Source organism: Ascidia mentula, chromosome 8 (genome assembly GCF_947561715.1).
Source record: "Ascidia mentula chromosome 8, kaAscMent1.1, whole genome shotgun sequence".
In the NCBI taxonomy this organism is placed as follows: Eukaryota; Metazoa; Chordata; class Ascidiacea; order Phlebobranchia; family Ascidiidae; genus Ascidia; species Ascidia mentula.
In genome coordinates this window covers 18314182-18335381 of record NC_138573.1, presented here as the reverse complement: position 1 = coordinate 18335381, position 21200 = coordinate 18314182, and the positions used below count along the sequence as shown (strand labels likewise).

At 36.6% G+C, this 21200-nt stretch overlaps 2 protein-coding genes across 4 annotated transcripts in view; both read right to left on the bottom strand.

Moving 5' to 3' along the window:
* On the bottom strand, positions 1-5954 carry LOC145912171 (uncharacterized). The gene is made up of 14 exons (XM_082999578.1): positions 5862-5954; positions 5536-5699; positions 5055-5211; positions 4593-4861; positions 4056-4203; positions 3611-3659; positions 2989-3154; positions 2061-2236; positions 1806-1977; positions 1303-1373; positions 955-1140; positions 688-789; positions 386-488; positions 1-312 (listed from the first exon to the last, which is right to left on the bottom strand). Exons 1-10 carry the CDS (start codon positions 5905-5907, stop codon positions 1362-1364), a joined length of 1359 nt encoding a protein of 452 aa, XP_082855704.1. The 5' UTR covers positions 5908-5954; the 3' UTR covers positions 1-312; positions 386-488; positions 688-789; positions 955-1140; positions 1303-1361.
* A 542-nt stretch (positions 5955-6496) lies between these two features.
* Positions 6497-21200, bottom strand: part of LOC145911511 (uncharacterized) — a 35595-nt gene continuing 20891 nt past the window's right edge. Inside the window, exons 1-14 of one of the 3 annotated variants that reach the window (XM_082998890.1) lie at positions 14864-14980; positions 14340-14503; positions 13905-14061; positions 13611-13804; positions 13228-13375; positions 13026-13074; positions 12566-12731; positions 12031-12206; positions 11793-11964; positions 11517-11581; positions 11180-11366; positions 10976-11077; positions 10600-10702; positions 9648-10008 (exon numbers count right to left, since the gene is read on the bottom strand). In XM_082998890.1, the coding sequence (XP_082855016.1) occupies positions 9836-10008; positions 10600-10702; positions 10976-11077; positions 11180-11366; positions 11517-11581; positions 11793-11964; positions 12031-12206; positions 12566-12731; positions 13026-13074; positions 13228-13375; positions 13611-13804; positions 13905-14061; positions 14340-14503; positions 14864-14912 (1905 nt within the window). In that variant the 5' untranslated portion in view covers positions 14913-14980 and the 3' untranslated portion in view covers positions 9648-9835. Of the gene's footprint in view, positions 6906-7296; positions 7400-9647; positions 10009-10599; positions 10703-10975; positions 11078-11179; positions 11367-11516; positions 11582-11792; positions 11965-12030; positions 12207-12565; positions 12732-13025; positions 13075-13227; positions 13376-13610; positions 13805-13904; positions 14062-14339; positions 14504-14863; positions 14981-21200 lie in introns of those variants that run through there. The other 2 variants (XM_082998891.1, XM_082998888.1) reach the window with 2 other exon arrangements.

Genomic DNA, 21200 nt, shown 5'->3' with positions numbered 1-21200 from the left:
AATTGGTTAATACAATGTCATGAGTTGCAACAATATATACACGTGCCATATGTCGTATCTACTTAATTAATCGGAATTGCTCTTCTGGCACTTAGTTTCTAAAGTGTTTATTGGAAACCAACGTTTCGTCTGCCATCCGGCGAGACTTTAGGGTCGTATCTACTGTTCAGATGTCAAACGATTGGCGACTCAAGACCCCGGTAGTCCCTACAATGGCCACTCCCAACAGAGCGACAAGTAAAACAACGATGACTCCGACAGCAAAACCTTCCCAACTCAGGAAATCTTTGATTGTCATCGATTTTTCTACATCTTCATTAAAATTATTACAGGTTTATGTTTTTGTAAGTTAATACATTTAAATGACCATACACAGTACATTTACCTGCGCACGTTTCATCATCTCCGGCGAGGTAGCGTCCTTTAAAACAAGAACAATACACAAGTCCATTTTTGATGTTGCAGAAATCAGAGCACCCTCCATTTTCCTACACAAATTACCAATAAAAAAGGAAATCTATTTTTGTGGTCAAGACGTCAAAAATTAACCTAGTTTTGCAAATTTCTAAATGGGAATTTTCTGATACTCAAGACTCGTTAAAATGTTACAAAAGATGCCGAACTTTAGACAGCAGATCATTAATATTCCACAATTTGCCTACAGAGACTTCATTCGTCCTAACTCACTTTTCCACACAGATCCGGAACCGAAACATAGAAAGGTCCAACCGATATGACTTCCTTTAAACCAGGATCCACAGATCGACGTTTGCGTCCACGTGAGCAATCCTGTGAGAAGAAAGCAAAAGATGCATTTTTGTTATTTAAGCTCACATTTGTGATCATGAACAATCTGATACATAGCAGGATATGGATATCTTACCGGATGTACTAGGTATTTGCACCTGCAGAATTATTAATATATGATTTTCATTGAAAAATATATTACCTTACCGGTTGTGTGCAGACGGTGTTGATGTTGTCACATAATTGCACGTAGCAGTGAGCGTACAGGGATTGTTGTTTTCAGACACGTTCATCCAAACGAATGAACGAAACTTGAAGGTGGCGTAGATCGGTTGATAATTTCTCGTCACCACAATCGTGTCTTCAGTTTCAGTCTCGTGTTCAACTTTGCAGCTGAGAAACAGTATTAACCCAAACGTTACCTGAAAAATTCTTCAGCATATTTTCATTTACATTTGCTTGTGGATGCGGCAAATATGGTAAAGTGTATCATGCAAAAGCACAAAATTAAGCTTCGAATTTGCGTGATGGTGAAGCCAGATTTTATTTTTTTACCTTTCTCTGATGAGTTCATATCTTTCATTTCTTCCAACATTTTTCCCTCTTGTGATCCATCAGCTTTTCAACTGTAATATTCAAAATGTAATAATATAAAATAACTTCAATATAAGAGCTTCGAAAATTTAAAATATGTTTTTGTGTAAGTTCTTTAGCCATGGCTACCATTGACGTGAAACCAAATAAAAGGACGACGGAAAAATTTCATTTTGCCATAAATTTAAACGGCATTTTAAAACATAAAATACTGTTTTACTCGCGATATAAAATGGTAGAGGAATGATTGACTGATAACGGAATATGCCAAAACTTAACGGTGTTTGAGCCAAAACATATCGAAAATAAGGACGCTCAGTCACAAATAAAGACAAATCATAGAAATAAGGAAGGCGTAGCAAACCTGCCCATAGCCTAAACATCCAACATTTTATGTGCTTAACACGCCATCCAGCGCTTCAGAAGACTTTGTTTTTCAGGGAAACGTTTAAGTTCGTTCTCACCAATAAATCTAATTTCTTGTGGGCGATGAGATCCACTTTTGCGAAAATATATTGAGGAACGCTGACGATCGAATTTGATGTAAGAGGCGTTTTCATTTGCTCGTCATCAAACAACTCAAAGCTGATGGTGAAGTTGCCAATTCCATGTTGTGAGGCGTCGAACTTTTCCTTTCTATTAAAAAAGTTGTTAGGTTCATTTTTATCGATATCTAAAAACTAATATCAAAGAATATCGGCAAAATATGTCCAACTTACGCTATTTTGGTCAACGCAGGCCCAGCATCGACTTTAATGTTCCTGTTCAACATTTTCGACTCGTTGTAGTCACAAGATATCTCCCAGTAAGGTCGATAGGACATCCTATTTACTACTTGGCTGTTGTACTTGAAGTTGCGAACTTTGTAAACGAATCTTAACATGTCGCTTGTTTTCTGAGAGTATATAACACAGATTTTAGTGGGTTTTGTTTAATACCTTCCTATGCCATCAAAGCACGTAGATCCGCAAAAAATACTCTATGTAAAACCATACGAGTAATGATACAGGCCTATATTCCAATAACATTTGATTTATAAACACGAAAGTTTTATTCCATGATGTAATAAATTTTGAGTGTCATATCCAAATTTCCAAGCGTTCCAGGCGGACTTAAAATGGTCGTTAGTTCAATTATTGTCCAATCACTATTGGTGATTAGGTTTACACTGCGCTTGCCCACCAGCTTATTTTGACCACATTATGCCCCGTGAAACCGCTGATGGTAGAGACCCTGTTTAGCCCAAGGTCGTGAGTTCAAACCTCACCGGGAGCTTGATTTTTCAGATCTTTCTCCGATTTGTCGGAAAAAGAGCCAACTGGGCTACAAAGATGGCCTGCGAAACCTGTATACCTAATGATCTCGATACGATAGCCGCTTGTGATCGCCAAGTAAGGACCTGCGCAGTGGGGCGATCCTGACAATCATGCCATTGCATGTAATATTACTTCGTTGTCTAGTATAGGTGAGGTTGACCGATATACATAACACATATTTCGTTAGCAAAGAGCGTCTGTGGTTCTGGTGTTTGTGGTAGCTAAACAACTGTTATGTCGTAAAGTATGTTGAATAAATTGAGGAAAATAGAGCAACAGTCTGACAGAGCGAATATTAAAAATATACTTTTTTGAAGTAATGAACAAAAACCTTCTTAGTTGGAGAACATTCGTTGAGGTCGAATTGAAAAACTGGATTATTTGCTGGAGCTTTGCAACTCTCCGAAAGAGAATTAAGGTTGGTGGTCGTTTGATTAGAAATATACAACATATCTTCTCCGCTTGCTCGAAGTAAGTTTAATCCACGAGAACTGACACTGTAACATAAAATTTTTCTACTTTGTGGTTTTGCTTGTTAATTAAAAAAGAACAAAATGACAATTTATAAGATGATAACCGTGTGTGCGGTGTAATACAGACTTTTATAAGCTGCAGACAGATGGCCACTGTTTCGACCTATAAGGTCTCATTAGTGCAGCTGGCGTGACTATCAGACGACTTTGCTGACCAAACGGCCAAGTAAAGACTTCCACTTTGTGGTGACTATACAATCACCGTCATCCGTTCGGCACCAAACTAGGTGCAACCTTACGGAGAAAACAAGGTGGAAACACCATGGCCAAGCAAAGCCTAACTAATAGTGCCGTCAGGCCCCGTGTCACAAAAATCAGATGATAAACAAAGTTATACAGACTGTACACTATTTTAGGCAATATTGCCATATGTTGGTAATTTCGTGTGCCAAATGCTATGAGCGCTCTTGAAACACTTACTTTAACCTAACAGAGTTGGTGCATTCCAGTTCATTGTCCAGCGTGCAATCTGCGTGAGGTAAAAAACTCTTTAATTGCCTTTTTTACCAACAAAATGAAAACGAACATTGTTTGCTAATCCGACTTCCAAAAAGATAGAAATCATAATATTTAGTAATCGACACGGATTGTTTGTTGATGCAAAATATCTTTATATTTGTTGTAATCGCCTTTTAATACTTGCACTGTCGAACACTAAAGAATTACATGGTGGAAAGTGTCACACAACAAAAAGACTGTGACAAATTAATCCTATAAATACGCCATGTGTGACTTTATGACAAATATATTAATGCACAGGCCGCTTTAGAAAACGGACGCAGTTCAAATATTTACGTTTATCCAAAACGTTTTCGCATACGCCGTTATTATTAGCAAGGTTTTCGTGGCACAGGATCTGACAAACCTGAATCAATGTGAATGCTTGGTATACTTGTGGAATAATAAGTGAATAGTTGAACGTTGATTCTTCGAGCACGAACTGTGGTAATTGTTTCGTGATTGTGTAACTGAGTTATTCTGGTTCCGGGATGGGATGGATCATCTGACAAAACCTGAAGAAATTTTGTTTTGAAATTGAAAAGATTTTTGTTCCACTGTGCCAGTTTATCCAATGTGTATTGTTTGTTTAGTTTAGTACACAAATGGAAAAAAATTGTGTCCCATGTGAGACACTGACACAAGGAACAACCCGTCGTTTAGACAAGAACCGTGGTTTGAGCAATTCAAATTCTTACAAAATTAAGGAAAACCTACCAAAATAAACTGATGCCAACTTTTATAGTTTCGTGATTCTTATGAAAAGTATAGTTCAGTGTCACAAGACTTATACGACTCATTACATATAAACTTGCAGGAAAAGCTTATGTGAATTTAATTTCAAATATTGTTATGAACCAAATTAGTTTATAACATTAATTGAAATTGACAATGAAGTTTTTACTTGTGCCACGCAAAAGAAGTGGTGCTGGGTAGGCAGATTTCTTGAGGTAATAATATTTGTAATTTTATGCGAGGTTGCGAATATGTTGTCTGCTGAGGAATAAGTGAGTCCTGACGACACAGTTACTGTAAAGTTGCACCTCACTGAACTTGACACCGTGTAATTACAAGCAAGGCCTTGCATCAATCTTCCATTACTTGTCGGGAGGACGAGAGTTGTTGGAAGATCTTCCACGTTCAGCTCCAAGTCACACGAGACTTCATCAGTGACTAAACAGCGCGTTAATTTAAGTAACGTGAATAAAGTTTAATAATTCTTATTTGCTGTTTCACAAGGAAGTATTTTTGTAACGTAACCAGTATTTTAAATCTCAAACACAAAGTTTCATATGAAGAAAATAGGAAGAAATTATTTTTTGCAAACAACAATATTAGAAATATATAAAAAAACTAAATACCCGACCTTTTATGAACGCAAATTGCACAGGGAAACTATAGCTTCGCAACATTGGACAAGTTAAAAACATTGAACCGGTATTTGACTTCACAATTCCTGTCGCACTTCCATCACCAGTAAACGTTCCCAGCAAGACTCCGTTTTTGTTGCTTCCCTCGTATACCTAACGTTAAAGTAAAAGTTTGATAAGCGCAGCGTGACTAAATATCTGTTGTTAATATTTCTTGGAAATTTTCACGGGGTGTGATGGGTCTCTTAGTTTGTTTGTTGTCCTGTGGAATGTGAATTGGTACTGAGAATACCAAATACATAAAACAATCCATGTAATACATTTAACCACGTATGGCAGAAAATTTCTCGAACTCCGGGACATGACCAACTCGGATAAAATTATTTGTTACAAACGTGCAATCAGCTGCTCTGTCCTTTTTCATGAGCATTGAACTCCAATCAATTCTTTATGAAAAAACAAAGTGATTTTCTTTACCGAACAAATGCTGTTTCCGAGTGTGTAGTAATATATGTGCAAGGCTGCTGTTCCGTCACCGTCCGTTGAAAACGCCCGTTCATAACTTCCACAAGAGGATAAGACACTAGAACTAGCTTTGTTTCCTACATACAGCGAAGGCCGACAATACGACGAAACTCGACCTGAACGAAGCCAATATTAACTCTAGCTTCGCTCAAACTGCATTTAAACCTGCTTGGTATCGTAGTATGTCTGTTAACACAGTACACGCTTCTTCTCAACATGTTAAAAGGTAAAAATAAAACCGAACACACATTAGGTTAAATGATGGACATTTTTTTTACCTGCAACCCACGTCAGCAACAGACCCGAAAGAAAAATAAAGTTCATCTTCAACAGGAAATGCAAGCGGCACTAATATGTTTCACTTGGATGCTAAATAAGAAATAGATGATTTTTCTGTGGTTGAATTAATATGAACTGAATTTATATTCACTGTGATGACGATAGTATCCGCATTAAAACCGATGAAGCCAAAATTTCGCATTTAACACGAAAAATGTGGCATCCAGATACACAACATCAATGCAAGTTCATTATCAGAAATCCCACGCACCGTCCACGCATGCAAATAAACGTGGCGCATTTGCGTGAACTGCGAAAACATTCGACCAATTTATTCAACCACGAAACTTCGCATACGCGAACTTTACTTCAAAGTCAGGTCGTTCTTAATATTGATCGTTTCCTGTATTTGCTGCGATGCAAAACACATTGTTGCGTCACTCCAGGCGGGTACACAAAATTGAAATATCTGTAATGCAAGTTTTCTTTAAATAAACGAAACAGTAACAACCCTGTCAAGCTTAATGCCATGATGATATAGAATGTGAAAATGTGTTTACCTTGAACAGTCATGCTGAACGTTTGGATACAGACTTATTGTTTACAAATAAAGTTAACCACCAGAGTTATCCAAATCAACAGGGTTGTGAACGTGGTCGTGTACTGTTTCTATTTCACTTAAAGATAAGCATAGAGTTAACATTTATTGAGTTTTATTGATGGAACGTACTTTTATTTACACTTTTTTTTGTATGAAACGTAAATTTACAAGCAGAAATTCATTATTGACAAACACAAATGAATGGTTACATGGTTATTTTTTATGACAACTGAGACTTTTGATTGAATATACGGATCCAAAGCATGTAGTTAGTAATTTTTGTTGGTATAGTAAGCATATTACTCGTTCTTGTTAAAACGACGCTTCAAACATTTAACAATAAAGCCCAACACAGCAATAAGCAGAACTGCAATGAATCCAACTGCAATGTAAACACCTTCCAAAGTCTGGAAACCTTCGCTTTGCAACACTTCCGCTACATCTGCAAGTGACATAATATGCTGATTTAGCGTTAAAATTTATTTTGTGGTTTCTGAAATCCACAACCTGATCACAATTTCAAGTGAAGATGTCGAAGATTGAAATAGTTTTATCCGAATTTTAATTAACCATTCGCACTGGAATTCTCAAGCATAATAATTTTACACGCTTTGAGTGTTGCTGAACAATTCCGTCAGCAATTTTGTTCCGCACCTTGTTTCAAAATGCTCCGTTGCTTTATTTTAATTTATAGATATTGAAAAGCATTTTGATGACATTTACATCGCTTATATTGAAAATGCGTTTGGTTTGCCACGTTGCCAACATATTTATGTCCATTGGTAAAACCTCTAACAATTATGGAATCAATGACTTAAATATTTTTTTCTTACCAATGCAGGTTTTCTTGTTTTTGTCAAGGTACCGACCTTCGAAACAATAGCAATGAACTTTCCCATTCATGACGTTGCAAAAGTCCGAGCATCCACCATTGTTCTAGATTAAAGTTCTTGTTTACAATTTTTCAATAACATATGTTGGGACTCTTTTGCCATGATTTTTTCGCTGCAATGCAAGAAAATCCAAGGGATGTTATCGCCTTGATTTCCTTTGATTTTAATTAAAGAGAATATTAAGTGGATATTTAAGTAAAGGTGGCGAGCAAATGGTAAATAGTTCTTTGATTCGAAACAACTGAACGTGATTTCTTTTAATTATGATTACATTATTTTAATAAATTATCTAGATTTTAAACTCACCTTTTCACACAGATTCGGAACCGAAACATAGAAAGGTCCAACTGATATGACTTCCTTTAAACCCGGTTCCACAGATTTGCGTCCACGTGAGCAATCCTGTGGGAAGAAAGCAAATCTATGTATCTATGTCTATGCGAATAACACATAAACTTTTAGTCACTGCTTGGTTGTAGAACATCTATCATGCCACCACGACTGTTGCGACCTATATGCCAAATATGAGTCTCAATCCAGTACTTAACAATATTATTTATGATCGATGGGAAATCCTATTTGATTAACGCATTTGACATTAGATCGCACGTGAGTTCAAATTGTTGTGTTTTCCTAACCTGACTTTAATTGAAACTTGATGCAAACATTCCAACAATATTTATTTAAAATGAACAATTTTGGATACGAAATTAACATGCGCAATTATACCAACGCCCAACTGAGTGAATTTACGTATTGCATATTGCACGTCTTTCACCTGACAACGCACTTTTTTACTCGTCTTTTTGACATTTCTTGAACTTTCTTGACGACATTATTGAGTTTTTTGTTTGTATTTGCACACAACACTTGCATCTGTAACTATTAGCTTGTACGTGCAATAAATACCTCTGAATCGTCTTTCTGAAACATGAAACTTCTTCCTTTTAACTAGTACGGGTTAGTTTACCGATTAGTACAGATTGTATTTGAAAAAACATCATGGTATCACAGGTTATGGGCACAATTAAACCTGGTTTATCATGCGAAATATCCAAAAGTTGTGATTTAGCGACAATATAAAATATTTTAGGTATTTGCAATGTTCAGGTAACTCACGATTGACGTTGGTTTATAGTTTTGAAAAACCGTCTCACTAAGCAACCGATCAAAGGCAACACAGCTATGACGAGAAGCACAATGAATCCAATTAGGAGTCCATGACTTTCCGACTTCGACGAACTTTGGTTTTTCACTTTACTTTTGTATTACGTTTGCTTTCGCTACAGCGAATAAAAGTATTGGAAAACTGCTGTTACTTATCTATAATTGTTTTCAATAATATTCGTAATGTTTCAGAAACCATGCAAACATTCACTAGACAGTTTTACCTTTCAAAACCCTGCAACTACCTACGTTTTCGTCCTAATCTGTAACCAATCAGCATTTGAGTGTGAAAACAGGAATAAAACCAAAAAAGAAATTGTTTATCGAAACTTTTGGCACATGTGAACTTTTTACTTTACAAGACAATTGTCTGTTCGAAAAAATGTTAAACGCAGAAGTTCTCGCGTATAACACGAAAACCAAATTACGCACCTTCGGTGAGACCTGTAAACCAAACTAAAACTTTAAAAACTTTACCGAGCAAGTGTTGTTTCCGAGTGTGTAGCGGTACATGTGTATTGTAGTAACACCACCAGAGCCTGCAACGAATGCCCTCTGATAACTTGTGCATGAGAATGGGATATCTGAGCCTGTACTATTAAATAAAGGTGCAAATCTTGTTTGTCAATACGGGAATGGCAGCAAAATATTCAAAACGATTTCAATCAAGTTATGAATGATCTAAATCTTCCACTTATAACTAACAAAAATTGCCGTGTATGTTACGTAAGCTGTACAAACAAAAAAAATGCAACTATTCATCTATACTGTACTGGGATTATAATTAGGTACTGTGGTACTCAATCTCACATAGTATGGCAATCATATAATTCTGTTCCATGATTTTCTGGTCACTAAGTTAAACTGCAATAGTAACCGAAGCCTTCATTTGCAATACGCATAATATAACTGCTACCAACCTGCTTAGTTTAACATAAATCGTGTGTATAAAAGTTTGTTGCTGCATTTTTTTATTTGTTTTTGAAAGTGGCATGACATATATTATATACAAAACAAATACGATGGGTTCGTTTGTTAGAACGTAACATTGCTTAGTACGTTTTACACATTCTGTTGGATGGGATTATAACTATTGTTACAAATTACACAATTTAAATCGAAAAGGAGTGATTATTAATTCAACCTATTTTTTAACATAAATCCAAAATATGCAAAGTTTATTTTTTTACTTCCTTGAATATTCTTTCAAATCAATGAAAGCAAGCGATTGTTTAGTTGTATGCACAATTAGGTTTAACTCGGCATTCAATATAAACTGTTGTGAACGATTGCTGTGTGGTCTTGAAGGCAGCTACTTTCCACACACATGTGCGCCCTGGCTAAACACTCCATTCCAAGGACGTGGTTTCAAACGCATTAATATCAACCCCAAAACCACAATAAGCAAAAGAACGATGGCTCCAACAGCAATGTAAAGAATTTCCATTTTCTGGAATCCTTTGCTTTCAAATGCTTGCTCCACTCCTACAATAAATTAAGAGCAAGTAGCATTACGACTGGGTGCAAAATATGTGGAGTTAATTACTTTGAATAGGAAATCCAAAGCTAATATGCAATTATTAATCATATTAATCAAGTAAAGTAGAGACGTTTCGAACACGAACTGCGTTCATCATTAGTACTATAATTGAATGAGCAACATGCTGCAGAGCACCGAGGTGGACATGAAAGTGAACAGACAGAAAAAAAAAACAACAACTCAAAGCAACAAGCCTGAGTCACATAACGTGACAGCACCAACAACTCGGAAGCGACGTCATCAGCATATCTTAATATGCTGCAGTGAAGACCTAAATGATGAACAGGTAGGGAGGTTTGGAGCTGTCGTCTATGTTCAATGATTTTTTACCCGTTCAGTTGCATGTCTACCTCGGTGCTCTGTTGCATGTTGTTTATAATACTGATGATGAACGCAGTTAGTGTTCGAAACTTTACTTAAGATGATTAATAGCTTATAGTTTTGGCTTTCCTATTCATAGCATTATGATTTTCTGCAACCATTCTTTATCTAATAATTAACCAACACTTATTAACTTAGGTTTCCTCCACATTTACCTATGCACGTTTTCTTGTCCTTGTCGAGGACGTGACCTTCAAAACATGAACATTTTACGATTCCGTTTATGACGTTGCAAGAGTCAGAGCAACCTCCATTTTCCTAAACAAGCATTAAATGTAATCCATATTCTAAGTGCAAAGATTCGGAAATAGTCGATTTGTGTGTCCAAATATTTCTGTTCCCAATACTCAACAAATGGAAAAAGAGGTTCCTCGATGGGTTCATAGTTTTAGATAGTAAGGTACAATGATAAACATGCATGAATCGCACGACTCAAGACAACTTATTCAGTTTAAGTAAGTTTCGTCTCTCCAGGAAAGTTGCCGCACTGATAAAACTTTGCTTACAGAGACTTTCTTCGTCCTAACTCACCTTTTCACACAGATCCGGAACCGAAACATAGAAAGGTCCAACTGATATGACTTCCTTTAAACCCGGAACCACAGATCGACGATTTCGTCCACGTGAGCAATCCTGTGGGAAGAAAGCAAAACTTTGTGGATGACGGCAACACGATGTGTGTATTTGCATTTATGGAATCATTAATTGCGCTCTAAATAGAAAAATGTATCTTACCGGTTGTGCACAGACGGTGTTGGTGTTGTCACATAATTGCACGTAGCAGTGAGCGTACAGGGACTGTTGGTTTACAGACACGTTCATCCAAACGAATGAACGAAACTTGAAGGTGGCGTAGATCGGTTGATAATTTCTCGTCACCACAATGGTGTCTTCAGTTTCAGTCTCGTGTTCAACTTTGCAGCTAAAAGAGAAAAAAAATTACTCTTGACACTGCGTTTGTTTGTTTTTGCTTATTTGTAACCGTCGTAGGCTGTTTTACGGTAATAAATCTCCCCAAAAATCCAAAACAAACGAAAGAAGGATGGTTTAAATATTTGCTCGGGGTAATCACCTTTCTCTGATGAGTTCATATCTTTCATTTCCTCCAACATCTCTTGTGATCCAACAACTTTTCAACTAAATTGAAACGCGATTAACAAAAAAGCAGTGCACCGCGATATCAGCCAGCACGAATATAAATAGTTTTATCTGTTTTCATAAGATAAAAGATGTTTTAGCTAACGTCCTTTGTTTGTTTTATGAAACGTTACCTTTGACATATATGCAAGGTGTGACCTCATAAGAAATACTTTAATGAAAAACTGAGCCTTTTCGAAAGGTTACTCACCAATAAATCTATTTTTTTGTAGGCCGAAATATCCAGTTTTGCGTAGATGTAATCAGGAACACTGACGATCGAATTTGATGTCAACGGGGTTCGCATTTGCTCGTCACCAAACAACACAAAGCTGACCGTAATGTTGCCAACCATACTTTGTGAAGAGACAAAGTTTTCTTTTCTGTTTAAAGAGTTTGAGGTTAACTTGAACTTGTGGTTGTAAAAAGTTTAAAACCCACCCACTTACACTAATTTGGTTAAAACAGAACCAGCGTCCACTTTAATATTTCTGTTCAACATTTCCGACTCGTTGTAGTCACAAGATATCTCCCAGTAAGGTCGGTAGGACATTCTACTAATTACGTGGCTGTTGTACTTGAAGTTGCGAACTTTGTAAACCAATCTTAGCATGTCGCTTGTTTTCTAAGAGGAACAAAACATTAATCTGATTTTGTAGAGTTTTTAAACAAACACCTCTTTCCCTTTGAAGCAAGGAACCACATTAGCACACACACATGTACACTTAAAGGAAACAACCCAATAGCGTTTAAAACTTTGGTTTAAATTTAAGGACAATTGGTATGTGTTGCATCCTATTGTTTGGCTAACATTCAGTTTGTCAGAAGCAGGGTCCGTGTCAGCGGTTTGTTGAACTTGTGATGAATGGTATTAGCAACAATAACCTACCAACAACAATTTGTTTTTGTGTTGAGTGGAAGACTATAGTGACTAACAGAACGAATATTGACAACCAATTTTAAAACAACGAACGGAAGAGAAACCTGCTTAGTTGGAGAACATTTGTTGAGATCGAATTGAAAAACTGGATTATTTGCTGGAGCTTTGCAACTCTCCGGAAGAGAATTAAGGTTGGTGGTCGTTTGATTAGAAATATACAAAATATCTTCTCCGCTTGCTCGAAGTAAGTTTAGTCCATGATTACTGACGCTAAAAACGCAACAGAATTTATTTTTCAGATGTAAGTTTGCAACTATCAGTAGGTTGAAATTAATTTGAAACCTAATATTGCAGATATCGTTTTACTTGTTTATTTGACAATTCGGTTTGATTGTTGTGTCAGAATTTCTTGATGTTTTAAAGCATGTTAGGTGATTTGGTTTAATTCTTTGAGGATTGAAAACGACATAAGATTTTTACAGCAAATTTTATTTTATTTTTCAAGTTTTAAAATCGTATTGGAGTGTTGCCATCGGTAAATAAAATTTTAACTTCAACGCTCACTTCAACTTGACGGAGTCGGTACATTCCATCGCATCAAACAACTTGCAATCTGCATAAGCCATAGAAACTACATTTTTTTCAATTTTTAGTCAAAACTCTCTTCGGGTTTGATTTTTTTGCAACAACAAATTTTCAGTAGGTGTTTATGTGAAAGTTATTCATAATTTCAAAGCTTTTATTGAATCAAAATTTAAATACAAACCTGAGTCGATGTGGATGATAGGAACATTTGTAGCCCAACAAGTGAATATTTGAACGTTGACTCTTCGTGCTTGAACTGTGGTGACTACTTCGTTAGTTTGTGATTGGGTTATTTTTGTCCCGAGATGGGAAGGATCATCTGACAAAATCTGAAAGAAATTTTGTTTTAAAATGTCAACCAATGTTGAACATAATTTTGCTAAATAAAATAATTTTGAATAAACAAAAAAACATGCCAGCCCTCTTGTACTTGAATGAAAAAATGTAAACCGTCGCATTACTGAAGAAGTTAACTGGCATGTTTTTTCCAATCGAAATTACCAAAAACTTTTGTCACCGAAAGGATCACTTATATCATCTTGTGGTAAAAACTTGTTAACTTACGAATATGTTGTCTGCTGTGGAACGAGTTAGTCCTGACGACACAGTAACTGTATAGTTGCACCTCACTGGAGTTGACACCGTGTAATTACAAGCCAAGAATCGTGGTAACTTCCCATTGCTGGAAGTTGGCAGAACGAGAGTTGTTGGAAGATCTTCCACGTTCAACTCCAAGTTGCACGAGGCTTCCTCGTTGACTATGGTACAACATGGGGTTATAAACTATTGATTTGTACCATGTAAGTTTTATTTGTAAATAAACAAATATTGTTTGTTGGCAAAAGGCATATTCCAGACCTTTAACAAACGCGAAGCCAACAGTTGAAGTAATTCCCCGTAAAGATGGGCAACTCAAATACATGGAACCGGTATTTGATTTCACAATTCCTGTCGCACTTCCATCACCAGTAAACGTTCCCAGCAAGACTCCGTTTTTGTTGCTTCCTTCGTAAACCTGGCGGTAATGAATACTTAAAACAACTTGTAAAATAAGCTTTCGACTGATTTCTTTAAATTTTATGTTTATTCATTGTCGCACCAAATGTTTTGCTGCATAATACAGTTTATTAAAACTTTAGTTTATGAAAAGGCAACTGTTAGTTGAAAAACCGAAAGAAAGTAGTTGCTTTGCATTTGTACGGACAAACTAATTCTTTTTACTGACGCAAACAATAATATTTGTCGGAAAAATTTCGCAGGCAAACGTGAAATATTATTCGAAAATTTTTGTACCGAACAAATGTTGTTGCCGAGTGTGTTTCTATACAAATGTATTGCAGCAGTTCCACCAGTGCCTGTGGCCAATGCATGTTCGTAACTTGTGCATGAAGATGAGATTTCAGAACCAGTATTGTGCCCACTGTAAGCCGAAGGTCGACAAGATGACGATTTTCCACCTGAATAAACTTTTATCTATTATCGATTTTATTTCTCTAAACACAAAATACGATACTTTAAGCACTTTAAGCACAAGTTTATTTGGTTTACTTGTGATGGCAACATTTTTTTACTACAATAAAACGTACCCAACGTGCAAAACACTCCTTTGGAATTTTTGCGTATGTCACGGAATGAAAAAGATTAACAAACGTGGCTCTTATTATTTATTTTTCAACACTCTATTTAGTATCCGATCTTGGTATGGAACGCATGTTTTCACTTGTGTGGTTGTACATGTGTGGTTCTACATATGTGTTAACTCTTGGTTGTTCTAACGTTTATTTGCCAAAGTTTTCGTACTAAAATGTTTTGTTTACCTGCAATTAATGTTGACAACAGACTCAACACCAAAAAAATAAAGTTCATCTTCAATAAGACTTTACAATACGAGCAGCACTGAAATGTTTTAGTTAGAGGTCGATACAAGGTAATTACACCCTAAAAGTCAAACAGAGCGTTAAGTGCAGCAAAGGAAGTAATTTGTTCTGAAATGAATAATTAAAACATCGATTAAAAACACATGATAATATCCGCTTATATACCAATGATGCGACAACGTAATATCGGTTCACCATGAACATGTTTCATGGAGCGTCCATGCTGGAAGCTAAACGTCACGACTACAGACGATACATTAAATAAGCTCTTTCTTTATTACTAACTTACTGCGCGATAATAAAAGATCACAAATCATTTTGTTCAAAACAACGTTTAAAAGCTGGCCAAAACTGTGGACAAACACAGCTTTCTCTGCAAAGTAAGGTCATATCTCAATATTGATTGTTTCCTGTATTTGCCAGAGAGAAAATGGATTGTTACGTCGCGCCAGGCTGAGTAAACAGAAATAAGATTCCAACAATTAATATTTTTGGTTGTGTTTAGCCCTGTTTGTTCATTCTCTCCCAAGGACATTGGCAATTGTAATCAACGTTATAGCAATCAGACACAGCTTTAAGATGTTGAAAGGATAATATTACGGGAAATTCCACTGCGCAGTCTAAAAATATTCTGGAAGACGCAAAAAAAGCCCCCAAACAGCAGACAGCTGTCGCTTTTCTTTCACGCATGAGTGAGCCAACAGGTAAGCTACATTTGAGAATCGACGTGACAAAAGTTTGGTGCCTGCTCTTATTGTTAGACGGTAAATTATCTCTTATTCAGCCACATTTTATTAGACATTCAGTACTACCGAAATTCAAAAAAAATTTAACTTGTAGCGACATAATATACTAATATGATGTTGCGGCGCGTGTACGCGCGCGCTGTCTTTACTTCGTCTGCATTGAAACAGAAGTCAGAGCCTTCTTTAAACACCATTTGGATTTAAAAAGTGCGTCACGCATATTAAAGACTTGTGTAATCTGTGTGTCAATCAGTAAATTGCAATTTTGTTTACCTACAAGACATATTTGTCATTAAAGGTTCACCGCGCGCAGCACAGGCAACTATTACAAGGACTTGTAGGCAACGGTCTTGTTATCAAACACGTTTTTCAAAAAATCGCAAATTGATTTTCTGGGACATGAAATCAAATGCATCGATGCTTTGCAGCTTCCTGTTTCACCCATTCAAAGTTTTCCGCCCCTTATATCGATTAAGGGTATACATGAGTTTGTTGGTACGTTTAGGTTTTCGGACCATTAGTTATTCCTGCGGTGTTAAGACCATGAAACCAATTTATGAAATAACATCTGGTAAAAATTTACAGCTAAATTGCACACCTTAACTAAATAGCTTGTTTGACAGCCCAAAAAACTGCCTCTTAATTTTGTACCGTTTGCAAACAGCGAATTCCACGGCATTAACAATCGATATGTCGCATAAAGCTGTTGGCGTGGATTTGGACCAGCAAACTTATGAAATTTGGAAGCTTTTGGCTTTATTTAGCGCTGCTTGTTGCTTATTAAAACCAAAAGGTACACGCATGCCGCACAGTGGTCACAAGGATCAGTTCGAACCTGGTTAACGCTCTTATGTAACATCATGACCACCGCGCTGCGCTACCAATCATCCACAAGCATGGCAACGTCGTGTATTTGACGTTGTTCACGGGAAGGCGTTTCCACCAAATTGAACCACACAGAAGCTTGTATCAAGTAAGTTTGTCCGCTGTTTATTGAATAAGCAAGTTTTCGCCTTTAGAGGATCGCAATGAACATCGCATCTGTACGAAATTGGTATAAGGCGTAACAGTTTTCTGTCCTCAGTAAAGTGGACTTAAGAAACGTTTTCAACGACACCTAAAATGTTCCACACACTTGATGATATTGCACAAAGCAATGACGAAGTAAGTACTGGTGAACCGCAAATATCAAGTTCAACAACATTCGCTTTCAGAGGAAATTAGGTCTGTGTAATAGTATTGGAAAAGCGACTAGCAATATATTTTAAATATTCCTTTTGATTATGCACACCGTTTTACACATACATATGTATAAAACATCTGTTGTTAGCAGACACCACATGCCTAAGTGGGAAGTTGAATCAGCGGGTTTTTCTATTTTGAATGTTAATCGGGTTCGTTAAGTGAGGGAAACGGTACGTAGGCAACAATTTGGTTGCTCTATGTAGGCAGAACTGGAGAGCCAAACAAAAAAAGCCGGAAAACATGAACACATCACAGCACTGCGTAGGTTTCAAAATGATGCACAATCAGCAAAGCGATGACAAAGCTTGTTGTAAATATTTTTATCATTACCTGCATCGCTTGAACATTAGGAATGAGATATCCTAGCTGATGTCACTTGCTTGTATTTCAACCAACAAATAAGGGTTTCAATACAACGATTTAAAAAATTTAACTTGTAGCGAATTTCTAAATTTAACATGTTATACTGCGACGAACGTACTCGCTAGCTGCCTTTTTCTCGCGATTTTCTCATGGATGATATAGGTGGACCAGTGGCGGCATCAAAAACATCTATTTTGAATGTTAATCGGGTTCGTTAAGTTGGGGAAACGCTACGTAGGCAACAGTTTGGTTGCTCCGTGTAGGCAGAACTGGAGAGCCAAAAAAAAAACCGGAAGCTGAAAAATATGATCACATCACACCACTGCGTGGGTTTCCAAATGATGCACAATCAGCAAAGTGATGGCAAGGCTTGTTGTAAATATTTTTATCAGTTCCTGCATCCCTCAAACATTGATAATGATATTTTACAGGTGACATCACTTTCTCGTATTTAAACTAACAAATAAGGGTTTGATTAAAAATAACCATTTGGAAATGAAGGTTACTTGCAACAGATTGAAGTAAGAAGGAATGAAGCAGTGAGTGCAATATTTTTGACGAATTACTTTGAAATTAGTTTCAAAGGCTTAACAGATAATGTCTCAAATGAGTGAAATCAAATTAGCCCAAGACCTCAAAAATCAGTGTGAAGTAAATGGAGTCGAAATCAATCCTAAAGAATCAGCTAAGATTTTGCATAAACTGGGACTTGTGTACAAAGAGAAGAGTCCTGATAAGATTAGCCTCATACAGAGTGTTGCTTTGATGACATCAGCTATTATACGTGAACCTGATAATGTTGAAGAAATTAAAAAGGATCTCACTGATTTATGTTTGCACATTTTAACTTTGGCCAACGCATCGAACAAAGATACTTATGTAGTTCATCGTGCAATAAGAGTAGTCAAACATGTGATTGCCAAACTACGAAAAGCAACGAAACAAAATCTGGACAGTCTGCAGCCAATCAGTGATGATTTAAAAGGAAATCGTCTTTCACAACAAAGGAAGCAAAGAGTTGAAACGATTAGAGAACTGCAGAATTATGTGACGGAACAATACAAACGGGCAATGAAGCTTATCGCTGAATACACATTAAAATTAATGGGTGAAATGCCATGCAAATATGCATTGGTTGGGATGGGATCTCTTGCTAAGGGTGAAGTGACTCCTTTTTCTGACTTCGAGCACATTATAATATTGGAGGATGGAATTCAGCATAAGTCAAATTACCAAGATATTCTGGAGAGGTTTAGGTGGTTTGCAACAGTCTTTCAAATGATTCTAGTTGGTTTGGGTGAAACTATTCTGAGATTTTTGGCAATTCCATGTTTAAATGATCCATTTAACATAGAAAACAACTGGTTCTACGATCAGTATACACCATGTGGCGTATGCCCTGATGGTTTTGCCCCTCAAGCTAGCAAGAATCCATTAGGAAGACAAACAGAAACAGAGAAGAAGCCATGGATCACTGAACTGATCAAACCAGTTAGTGAGATGGTTAAGTATTTACATACTGAAGAAGATATAAAGGAGGGATATCACTTGGCAGATATGTTAGGAAAAACTTGCTTTGTTTGTGGCGATAAAAGTGTACACACATGTTTTACACTGCGAGCAAAACAAAAAGAAACGAAACACGATTCTAACGAAAGAACTAAAAACCAGGCAAAGGAAGACTTGAGAAGATTTAGTTTGATAAATCCGGAAAATGTTGCAAATTCTCCTAAAATTGACATAAAACGACTTGTTTTTCGAAGTTCTTCACTTTTTGTTCTTTATCTTGGTTATTTTAAAAAGTGTTCAATGTTTAACACTTTCTCTATTGTCGACGATTTGAGGAAAAGGGAACTTATAAATGAGTTCAACCATCTCGCGCTGCAATTTTCTTTGGCCGTTACCTGTGAAATAAGATTAAGGGTTTACAGCACAGCATTTGCACAGGAAGATATTCGGTATCACCTCTTTGCTACAGGTTCTCCTTCTGTAGTTCAGGATATTGCGAACGAGATTGGAGGCAGAACAATTGTGGACAGCTTAATGGCAACCGCTTCATTACAGAGATATATTTTCTCTGATTGTTTGTTTCCAGAAACGTTTTTTTCCCAGTCTGATATCGAAATGTTGTTTGGTAAAGCAACTGCTAAAGCTGCATTTTTCACCCTAGATCAACCAACTTCTCAAAAAGTTTGCGCTCACCATGTGATTATGTCGCCAATACTCCCTGTAGCTTTTGCAAGTTCGTTGAATTTGCCCAGATTATGCATTAAATTGATTAAGGAGTTCAATGCATCCGATTACAAATTATCTCCTGTTTACCAAAGCTTAATGATGATAATGTATGCGGAAAACTCAACTGGTATTGAGGAGGACAGAGAGTGTGCAACTTTCATGGAAATGAACCTTCCCCTCTTTGAGCAACAACCATATTACTGCACTTTGCTCATGAAGTACGGTGAATGTCTGACACGTACGGGCCAACTTGAAAAGGCACTGGAGTGTTTTAAGATGGCAAGTGAGTTACCGAAGTCGAAGTGTCTAGCGACAGAAAAAGCATGGGTCAATTTTTGGTTAGGTAAAGGATACAAAAAACTTGGAAGAAATGAGGAAGCTTTACCACATTTAAGGCGAGCATATCGTGAAGTCATTTCAAACACCACAAAAGACACATCAAACAGGGATATACAAATACGTACTCATTATGGAATTTGCCTCAACAACTTGTGCAAATACGAGGAGGCACAAGTAGTGTTTGAAGAAGCCATAGCCGCAAGACGAAAAGTTTATTTGAGTAAACTTCCCGACCATCAGTTATGTCAACTCCACGGACAACTTTCAAATAGTTTTTGTGGCCAAGGAAAGCCTGAAGAAGCTTTAGTTCATTGCAATTTGTCAATTGAAAATAAAGAACCGCTGGTAGCACAATTTCCAGCAAAAGGAGTTTTGTATGATATTCGATCTGGGTTGCAAGCAATTGTTTCAATCACTGACGAAAACCAGAAAGCAGAATTGGCGAAGGAATTGCGACAAATTTTTTAACAGCCTGATAACACAACCTTGGAAGATTATGACTAACTTTCGTGTTTGCCATAAACAACCTTCTGTGCTTGTTGTACATAATTTTGTATTTTCACGCCATAAACTGCAAAATATTAAATGGTTTCAGATCAATGCTAAGTATACCTTGAAGTGTATATCCCCACAACAAAATCTTTATTAAAGATAAAGTGTAGACATTCTTGTTACGTGTTGACTTGGACAATGATTGGGGATTACGGTTGAATACGCTTGATTTAAAGTTTGACTGTAATTAGGATTGGCAGTTCATTTTTGGAACGTTTTCTTCTCAAATTTCTTGTCATGTTTTAGTGTAATTATGCCTTCATACTGAAACAACGTTTTCGTACTCAGATACCGTGAAATATTAATTGTAAATGCGAATTTTTAATCAGATTAATTTACCAACATAATTGCTTTGGAAAAGGTCTTTGTTTTCTTTAATTTGTGTTTTGCATGACTAATTTTCTCGTAAAGTGGTTCCCGTTCGCCACACCACGCATCCTGTGTAAATTTATTACGTGTCGCTTATTTGCGAATCGCATGACATAATTCTTGTTGACTGTTTATAGCGTGATGACGTAATTACTTGGCCTTTATAAAACTGTCGCTGGCAATGCGACCACCTGGCAGATGCAAGACAGCAGTGAATTGAATGTGACAATGTTCGTACCGATTATGTGATATTTGTATCACTTTGTTTCATAAAGTTAATTCCACATTATTCTTTGTTAATTGATCTCGATGTCATTTTGAAACGTCATAACTTGTGTTTTTCGATGTAACTTGGTTTGGAGCACTGTAAATACAAATAGATGGTGTAGTGACAAAATAATGTTGTAACAAAATAGTTTGTAAAACAG

Excerpts from the sequence above, each read along its gene's own strand:
- LOC145912171 (XM_082999578.1), bottom strand. The coding sequence starts at position 5,907 with ATGAACTTTATTTTTCTTTCGGGTCTGTTGCTGACGTGGGTTGCAG. Across the intron at positions 3,155-3,610 it reads ACCAACTCTGTTAGGTTAAA|TGTCAGTTCTCGTGGATTAA; the intron begins GTAAGTGTTTCA and ends TTTATGTTACAG. Across the intron at positions 2,237-2,988 it reads AATGTTCTCCAACTAAGAAG|AAAACAAGCGACATGTTAAG; the intron begins GTTTTTGTTCAT and ends ATATACTCTCAG.